Here is a 10,000-nt window from a genome sequence, read left to right on the forward strand (position 1 = left end):
ATATATATATATATATATATATATATATATATATATATATATACACTGAAACTAATTCCCCATCTACCTTATCTCCTCCGAAGAGGCTATTCCCGCCCATCCCCTTTCTTTTTTTTTCCTCCTTTCCCATCTCTTCTTTCATCTTACTTCACCCCTTCTATTTTTCTTCACTCCAATATCCCCACTTTTCTTCCTCTTCCTATTTCTTTCCGTCTTCCTTCTCATCATCCTTGCCATTATCCTCCTCCTAATCTCCTACCTCCTCCTCCTCTTCCTCCTCCTCCTCCTCCTCCTCCTTTCTCGTGGGTAACTCGAGAGCCCAAGTTTCGTTTTTCTTTCCGGTCGTCAGGCGCCAAATTATGGCGACGCCAAACGTTGGCGCCCCATCGCCATTCCGGTCCTATCGTCCGGGGCGCTGGCGACGCACCCAGGTAGAATCCTCCCCTCCCCCCTCAATCCCTCAAATCCCCCCACCCCCAAGCTTCCCCCCCCCCCTCTCCTCTGCGCGTCAACCGCCGAATCTTTATTATGAGCTTTGGATGTTCTATATTTTCCCCCTTTGCGGCAGGTGATTTTATTATTACAAAAGTTTACAAAGGAGGAGCATACCGACAATAGACCTTTTGGTCCATAACTAGGTTGGATGCGAAAAATCATAATGATAAATAAACAAAAATAATAATATAATAAATAATAATAAATAAAATAAATAGGTAAAGTTAAATAATGAACAGGTAAATAGTAAATAATGATAAATGGACAGATAAATAATAATAAATAATAATCAAATAAATAATAATAAACAAACAGGACCCCACTCTTTGTTGTTGTTGTTGTTGTTGTTGTTGTTGTTGTTGTTGTTGTTGTTGTTGTTGTTGTTGTTGTTGTTGTTGTTGTTGTTGTTGTTGTTGTTGTTGTTGATATTAATCATTAAATTATTATTAATATCATTAATATTATTAATATCATTAATATTAATATCATTATTAATATTATTAATATTATTAATATTATTATCATATTATTATTATTTTCATTTTATCTGTTTATTAATCTTATTTTTTGTCAGGCGATTTCGTTCAGCAGGGGCGACTCTTCAGCTGAAAAAAATAGTGAACACTCAGTGGGATGTTCTTATGTCGAACGAAATCGCATTTCTGCATTTATTTCCCTCTGGTCTTGCTTTTATTAATCCATCTATGTTAGTGTAGGCTATTTCCAATCTTTTGTCTTAGTTCCTTTCCATCTGGACATTTCTTTAGTTACAATTTCCTCATTTTCTGCTCTATCACTCTCCAAAAACTTTATGGATGGGGATGACAGGTGGTAATGGACATGGAACTGCCTAGTGTAGGCCTTATGGTCTCTTGCATTCTCCTTCATTCTTATGTTCTTATGTTAACTGTACCCTATTCGCCCCTTTCTATTTTACTTATTTATATTTTTCCCTCTGCTCTGTTGATTCCTTTAGCCAAACATTCTTCAGCTTCAATAATTCATTAAACCTGGCCGTTTTCGAATATACCTTTGCTTGCTTGTTCCCATGTATTATCTATTATCTCATTCACCTTGTCTTGCGATTTTAACTTTATTTTCGTTAGCCTCCTTATACGTAACTGCCTAACTTAACTACCATTTTCTGTGTCTTAACTACCATTTTCTGTGTCTTAACTACCATTTTCTGTGTCTTAACTACCATTTTCTGTGTCTTAACTACCATTTTCTGTGTATTAAGTTTACCTCATTATTTCCTTTTTATTCTTGTTGGTAAATGGTCCTCTTTTCATCCAGCCATAATTATCTAATTAAATAATACAAACAATAATATAATGAATAGGAAATAAACAAATATTAATCAACGAATAAAATAATGAAAACAAATAATATAAACATAAATAAACAACGTTTACTAATTCTATTGGCATTTCTCAATTTTGAATACATCCATCACCCTTTCAACATCTTCCATTTCTCCTCTACTACGCTTTTTCATTATAACATAAAAATTTTACCTTTTCCTTCTCGTGTGTTCACCCTCCGCCTTCTCTGTTGTACTTTGATTTTTTTTTTCACATTTATTAGTTTTCCTTGGCCATTTCGTTATCTTTTCTTACACCGTCCTCTAACTCTAACTGTTCATAATTCCCTTTCAGCTTATTAAACTCTCTCGGTTTTCTTTCGAACTATATATATCACTTAACTGGGATTATAAAATGTCTATGCTTACCCGTGCATGCGTGCGTGCGTATGTGTGTGCATGTGTACATGTGTGTCCGTGCGTGTGTGTGTGTGTGTGCATGTGTACATGTGTGTGTGCGCGCGCGCGCATGTGTATGTTTATATGTATGTGTGTGCGTGCGTGCGTGTGCGTGCATGTGCGTGTGTGTACATGTGCACATGTGTATGAACATGTGTGTATGTGTGTATGCGCGCGCGCGCGTGTGTGTGTGTGTGCGTGTGCGTGTGTGTGTGTGTGTGTGTGTGTGTGTGTGTGTGTGTGTGTGTGTGTGTGTGTGTGTGTGTGTGTGTGTGTGTGCGTGCGTGTGTGCGTGCGTGTGTGCGTGTGTGTGCGTGAGTGTGTGTGTGTGGTTACGTGTTTGATAGTGTTCAACTGTGCAGCTGGATGCATATGTTAAATGTCCGTGTCGCGATTTGGGCCAAAAGCGGCGGCGGCGGCACCTCTTGTTCTCTGAGGAGGTTGCGGGGTTGCGAGGTTGAAGGGAGGAGTAGGTGGAGTAGAAGAAAAAGGGGGAGTAGGGGGAGGGGGAGTAGGGGGAGGGGGAGTAGGGGGAGGGGGAGTAGGGGGAGGGGGAGTAGGGAGAGGGGGAGTAGGGAGAGGGGGAGTAGGGAGAGGGGGAGTAGGGAGAGGGGGAGTAGGGAGAGGGGAATAGGGAAAAGGGGAATAGGGAGAGGGGGAGTAGTAAGAAGGGAGTAGGAATAGGAGTAGGAACAACAGGAGCAGTAATGGGAGTATGAATAGGAGTAGGAATAGGAGCAGGAATAGGAGAGTAGGAATATAAGCAGGAATAGGAGTAGAATAGGAGTAGGAATAGGAGTAGAATAGGAGCAGGAATAGGAGTAGAATAGGAGTAGGAAAAGGAGTAGAATAGGAACAGGAATAGGAGTAGGAATAGGAGCAAGAATAGGAGCAGGAATAGGAGCAGGAATAGGAGTAGGAATAGGAGCAAGAATAGGAGTAGGAATAGAAACAGGAAGAGAAGGAGTAGGAATAGGAGTAGGAATAGGTGGAGGAGGAATAGGAGGAGTAGGATTAGGAGTGGGAAGAGATGGAAGAGGAGCAGGAATAGGAGTAGGAATAGGAGCAGGAATAGGAGTAGGAATAGGAGCAAGAATAGGAGTAGGAATAGGAGCAGGAATAGGAGCAGGAATAGTAGGAATAGGAGCAGGAATTGGAGTAGGAATAGGAGTAGGAATAGGAGTAGGAATAGGAGTAGGAATAGGAGCAGGAAGAAGGAGTAGGAATAGGAGTAGGAATAGGAGTAGGAATATGCGGGGGAGGAATAGGAGGAGTAGGATTAGGAGTGGGTAGAGGAGTAGGAATAGGAGTAGGAAAAAGAGGAGTAGGTATAAAAAGAGTAGGAATCTGAAGAGAAGGAATAGGTGTAGGAAGAGGAGGATGTGGAGCAGGAGGACTGGGAGGACAAAGTGGACAAGGCAGAGGGCAAGGAGGAGGAGGGTAAGGAGGAGGAAGAGGAGTGCAAGGACGAGAAGGCAAGGAGGAGAAGGAGGGCAAGGAGGAGGACAAGGAGGGAAAGAAGGAGAAGGGCAAGGAGGGCAAGGAGGAGGGCAAGGAGGAGGAGAAGGAGGAGAAGGGCATGAAGGAGGGCAAGGAGGAGGAGGACAAGGAAGAGAAGGGCATGGAGGAAGAGGGCAAGGAGGAGGAGGACAAGGAGAAGAAGGGCAAGGAAGAGGAGGGCAAGGAAGAGGACAAGGAGAAAGGCAAGGGTGAGGGCAAGGAGGACAAGGAGGAGGGCAAGTAGGACAAGGAAAAGGAGGGCAAGGAGGAGGGGCGCAAGGACGAGGAGGACATGGAGAAGAAGGGCAAGGAGGAGAGCAAGGAGGAGGAGGGCAAGTAGGAGGAGGACAAGGAGGACAAGGAGAAGGGCAAGGGGAAGGGCAAGGGAAAGGGCAAAGAGGAGGGCAAGGAGGACAAGGAAGAGGAGGGCAAGGAGGAGGGGGGCTAGGACGAGGAGGACAAGGAGAAGAAGGGCAAGGAGGAAGGCAAGGAGAAGGAAGAGGAGGGCAAGGACGAGAAGGGCAAGGATGAGGGCAAAGACTAGGAGAAAGGCAAGGACAAGGGCAAGGAGGATGGAAGGCAGGACAAGGAGGAGGAGGGCAAGGAGAAGGACAAGGAGGAGAGTAAGGAGGAGGACAAGGAGAAGGGCAAGCAGGAGGGTAAGGAGAAGGGCAAGGAGGAGGGCAAGGAGGAGGAGGGCAAGGAGGAGGGCAAGGAGGAGGGCAAGGAGGAGGACAAGGAGGAGGGCAAGGAGGAAGACAAGAAGGGAAAGGAAGGCAAGGAGGAGGACAAGGAGGAAGAGAAGGGCAAGAGGGAGGGCAAGGAGGACAAGGAGGATGTCAAGGAGGAACACAAAGGAACACAAAGGAAGAACAAACAACAGCAGGCCTACTGGCCATAACGAGGCTGTTTGTGTTTACTAAACTAAGCTACAGTTAAGAAAATAGGGCAGAAGATGAACTAACACTACTGCTACCACTATCCTATCCAATTGCAATTGAATGCCGGGTTGTCAGATCTTTTATTACAAGGGATAATATTCTATTTGCGGATTAGAGTCCATATATTTATCTAAGCGATTTTTAAATGTTATTATTAAGTTACTTTTAACGAGAGTGGAAGGTAGCGGGTTCCACACATTAACAAACCGGTTAAAGAAGTGCTTACTTTCATTCGAAGACAATCTTTTACCAATTACTTTAAAATCGTGAAGTCTTCTTGTGTTTGATTGGTCTAATAAGAAGTAATCTTTGACATTGATGTTGTCAAAGCTTTTGAACATTTTAAAAACCTCAATTAAATCTCCTTGCATTCTTCTTTTTGAAAGTGAGAATAAGTTTAGACTTTTAAGTCTTTCTTCATACGGCAGATTTCTCAGCCTTGGTATCATTTTAGTCATTCTCTGTTGCACTCTTTCTAGTTAACTAATATATTTCTGGTAGTATGGGAACCAAAATTATACACAGTATTCGAGATGGGGACGGACCAGGGAATTACAAAGGTTTAGCAATATCTTTTCTGATTTATTTTCAAAGACTCTTCCGATGCGGCCAACCAATTTATTTGCTGTTTTAACAACTTCTGAGCAATGTTGACTTGGCTTCAAGTCATCTGATATTAAAAATCCTCTTCTTCTTTAGTTACTGAATCCAGTATTTCGCCATTCATTTGGTATTGGATGTGATCATGGTTACTTCCAATGTGGATGACTTTACATTTGTTAACATTAAGTTTCATTTGCCACTTGCTAGCCCAGCTTGATAATCTGTCTAGATCGGATTGCAGAGTTTCTTTCTCTTTGGTAGTTGTAATTTTACCTGAAATTTTTGTGTCATCAGCAAATTTTGATACTTTGCAGAGGAGATCGTCGTTTAGATCATTTACATATATTAAGAACAAAACGGGTCCCAAAACTGATCCTTGCGGTACGCCACTTTTAACGTCGAGCCAGCTAGATGAGGCACCGTTAATTACAACTTTGTTTTCGCTCAGAGAGCCAATCTTTAATCAACTTGTGGATACTGCCAGAAATATTGTGTTTTTTTAATTTTTCGAGCAATCGTTTATGGGGAACTTTATCGAATGACTTCTGAAAATCTAGATAGATTATATCAAGATATCTACATTCCTCGTATTTGTTAAAGACGTCATGAAAGAAGTCGAGGAGATTAGTTAAATATGAACGTTTGCTACGGAAGCCATGTTGCGAATCTTTCATAATTTTATTTTCTTCTAAAGAAGGAGAAGGAAGAGGAGGGCAAGGAGGAGGAAGTGGAGGAAGAGGAGGAGGAAAAGGAAGAGAAGGAAGAGGAAAAGGAGGAGGAAGAAGAAAAGGAGGGACAAAGAAAGGAGAAAGAGGAAAAGGAGGAGAAAGGAGGAGAAGAGGAGGAAGAGGAAAAGGAAGAAAAGGAAGAGGAAAAGGAGGAGGAGGAAGAGGAAAAGGAGAAGAAAAGGAGGAACAAGGAAAGAGGAGGAGAAAGAGAGAAAAGGAGGAGGAGGGAGGAGGAGGAAGAGGAGGAGGAAAAGGAAGAGGAAGAGGAGGAGAAAGAGGAGAAGGAAGAGGAGGAGGAAGAGGAGGAGGAAGAGGAGGAGGAAGAGGAGGAGGAGGGAAAGGTGCCTCCACCTTTGTGTATGGAGTGCCACATTTGCTGTTGCTCTGGCTGACGTCCTACATCAATTCATTGAGAACCTTTGGTCATCGAAATCTTGAAACGTGCACTCAGCGTCTTTCATAAACGTTCACACGTTCAACGACGTTCAACTCTCAATTATTCAAAAGTTTGTTCGTTTTATTCTGGTTAGAATTAGAGTTTTTTCAGCTACTGGATGCCATACGTCACATACGACCTACCCGATTTCTTTTATTCTAATTGGCTCCAAATGATTTCATTCAACTGTCAATTCGGGGGGGGGGAGCGATTTTAGAACCTTAACAGGAGAGTATGGATGATGATCTCAACCCCTGATCTAATAGAGGTGTTCAAGAGGATCAAAGGCTTTAACAAGGGTGATGCAAACAAGGTCATCATATTAAAACAACAGGGTAGGACTCGCAGTAATGGATTTAAACTGGACAAATTTAGATTTAAGAAGGAAATAGGCAAGAATTGGTTTACTGATAAGGTGGTCAACGAATGGAATAGACTTAGTAACCATGTAGTGAGCGCTGAAACTAAGAGTTGTTTTAAAAAAACAGTTAGACAACTTTATGGATGGGGATGACAGGTGGTGAAGGATGTGGAGCTGCCTAGTGTAGGCCTTATGGTCTCTTGCAGTCTCCTTCATTCTTATGTTCTTATGGTCAATCCGTCTACACCCTCCTCGGAACCTTCGACCAGACAATCTTAGTTCATTGACCGGAATCAGAGCAGACGTCACCAGGTTTCCGGAAGTCACATGACTACAAGAATGCAAAAGATTATCCCGGATAAGGCCTGGAGGCACCTCCCCCCCTCCTCCCTCCTCCCTCCCGGTCCTTCGGGTTCATGGGAAGATCCGTAAAGACACCAAGATTCGTTCTTCCCGGAATCGCGGCTGCACTAGCTAAACAGGCGGATCTGATAGGGGGAGCCAGAAGACTATTACCCCGAGAGTTTCCCGCCTTTCCCATGTTCTCCCCGCCCTCCACCCCCCGCGAGGGTGGGGAGGAAATAGAGGTGGAGGATAGGGGGGGGGTACGAGGCGGCGTACGGGGGGGTGGGTGTCACACCTGTCCTTAGTATAATACAGCTGGGAATCCTTCAATCGTCTTCTGTAGTGTTGTTAACGAGTGCCATTATTGTCTTCAGTGTCGGTATCGTCTTCGGTGCCAAAAAGACACCTTCGTTCTCCGCAATTTGTTACGAAAGTGGCACTGCTCCTGTGATCAAGACAACTCCTTCCAGCCAGGAAAAGACTTTTTGGTTTTGTTCCGACTGCCAGCAGTTAGTTTTTTTTTTTTTTTTTTTTGGTCTAGAGAAAGTTTTCGACTACAGGTTAAATAGTCTTCATAACACTTTTCGAGTTTGTTCTTAATTTTAGACTATTTTAGATAGGGTTTTTTTTTAAACATTTCGGCCACACACACACACACAGACTTATCTACTGTATATGCATATAAGGCATAAACCCTAGCGCTTTTGTTTAATGTATAAATTCCCTTGATTGTGTTCCCGACACTTAAACTCTTTTCTTCCTCTGCACAATTTACCAAAACAATATTTCCTTTATCTTTAGCCTATTTTACTACATCTGTATGAAACGCCCACCTATTTCATTTACCCTCACATAGGGTCTTTTAGAAGGGATAATTTTAGCATTTCTATTCTCGGCAACTTATTAGGTTATTTACAAATTCCTCCACAATTGTCAGGTTCCAGCACCATAAATGTTTTTTATTTATTTATTTATCTATTTTATTCTGCGTTCCCAAATCTTCTACTGGTAATATTGTGTCGCTTGGGATTTTTTATCCTGCCTGCCACCCGGCTATTCTATTCGCCTGCCCTGCATCCCCTCCCCCATCTAATTCCATTAACCCCATCCGTTCCGCATTGTGCCGTTACTCTGTCTGTCGCCAGGCTATTTCATTCATCTCCGTGGCACCCATCTTGATAACGACGTCCTAAATCAAACATCTACGACTGCCGTTTTCGCTGGCCACGGCCAAAGACTATAAAAGAAAGACAGGAAGGGTTCGTAAGGTGTTTAGCAAAAATATGTAGCCAGAATTAATGCCAAATACCGCTAGACTATTGGGGTTTTAACGCCATCTATTGAGCGGTTGAAAAATTAAAAATCGAAGCGATAGCTATTGTTGCCATTTTATTGTATTTTATATATTTTTAGAATTATATATTGATTGATATTTTCGGCCTTGTATATGATTATTATTTTAGTTCAATACTTTTTTTTTTTTTACTTCATTTGTAACCATTACTGTGTAAATAGTATTTGCTTTCACATACTTGACATTTGACAATATCTCGTATATATAATATCTTTCATACCTCTGAATTTTTCATAAAATATAAAGAAAAAATTATAATATACACACACACACATATATATATATATATACATACGCACACACACAATATATATATATATATATATATATATATATATATATATATAATTCTCTTATTTGATTTATATACATATGAATTTCTTTATCATTTGTCTTCATGGGTATTATATGTGGTAATATGGGCAAATGAAAGCTTAGGCTTTATTTCATAATTTTATTAATTCCAAAGAACACCTACCAGAACAATTTCTATTCTTATCACATTATCACATTTATGCCAAGAGTGTGAAGCAGGTCTATAAAACATCTATATAACTGTGGACTCAATTGTGGTACTAATATCTGTTGTTGCAATTTGACATATGTTGCTTACTTTTTATGATTTACAGGTCTTATAGAATTATGCAATGCTAATAAATGGTCAGTACTAACCAAAGTTCTCATCCAATGAACTTGGCAAGATTTCCATTTCAATTTGCTGGTGATGCAAAGTACTTGCAGTATCCAAGTGCAGGTCAATATCTGTAAAATAATATATGTGATGTTTTGTAGTTATAAACAGATAATGTATGTAAGGTATCTATGCTCAGAATTTAGTTTGTAATTTCAAGTTGAAATATGTTTTGTGCAAATACAAAAATTGGCTAATGGCAATGAAAGAATATTCTAAATAATGTTCAACTTTAAAGTAATACAGAAATATATAATATATAGAGACAACCAATGTTTTGTTTCAAATGCAATGTGCTAATAAAATAAAGTCATTTCAATTAATCTTAGAACTGTACTATACTATTTACACATTGATCAAGCACTGGTTATTTCTGGCTCATCTGGGTGTGCTGGATCTGATAGATAATATAACGCATAATGAAAATCATTACTTCTTACCAAACAATGTTAATTATTGTAATCTTATGATAATGTATATATAAAACTGCATTGACTCACTCAGCAGGCAAATTTTGATCTGGGTATGCATTGGGGCACAAACGGGTTGATGATGCATATTGCCGTTGAGAAAAATTATGGCTACATATCCTTTGACTTTTATTTAATTGTGTAGGTGTTTTCTTCCTTAATGTCAATATACCGGTTACTTGTATCCACTTTGAACATCTATCAAAAAAGAGAATGTTGATTTACAATTTTACTTAATGAATAAAATGACACATATGTCTATAATACTTAATGTTGGCAGTACAATATACACTTACCTTTGTGGTTCTTTAGGA

At 40.6% G+C, this 10,000-nt stretch overlaps 1 protein-coding gene and 1 long non-coding RNA gene across 4 annotated transcripts in view; both read right to left on the reverse strand.

The window, feature by feature from the left end:
- LOC143025209 (uncharacterized) overlaps nt 1-10,000 on the reverse strand; it is an 868,162-nt gene that overhangs the window by 65,607 nt on the left and 792,555 nt on the right. The gene's annotated exons all lie outside the window — the stretch shown is intronic.
- The window catches only part of LOC143025208 (52 kDa repressor of the inhibitor of the protein kinase-like), a 1,280-nt gene continuing 161 nt past the window's right edge, over nt 8,882-10,000 (reverse strand). The window contains exons 1-3 of one of the 3 annotated variants that reach the window (XM_076184670.1): nt 9,983-10,000; nt 9,717-9,884; nt 8,882-9,287 (exon numbers count right to left, since the gene is read on the reverse strand). The exon at nt 9,983-10,000 is cut by the window's right edge and continues 161 nt beyond it. In XM_076184670.1, the coding sequence (XP_076040785.1) occupies nt 9,281-9,287; nt 9,717-9,884; nt 9,983-10,000 (193 nt within the window). In that variant the 3' untranslated portion in view covers nt 8,882-9,280. Of the gene's footprint in view, nt 9,614-9,716; nt 9,885-9,982 lie in introns of all 3 variants that reach the window. The other 2 variants (XM_076184669.1, XM_076184671.1) reach the window with 2 other exon arrangements.

The sequence above is a fragment of the Oratosquilla oratoria genome, chromosome 5 (assembly GCF_046742065.1).
Source record: "Oratosquilla oratoria isolate Oo_2021 chromosome 5, ASM4674206v1, whole genome shotgun sequence".
In the NCBI taxonomy this organism is placed as follows: Eukaryota; Metazoa; Arthropoda; class Malacostraca; order Stomatopoda; family Squillidae; genus Oratosquilla; species Oratosquilla oratoria.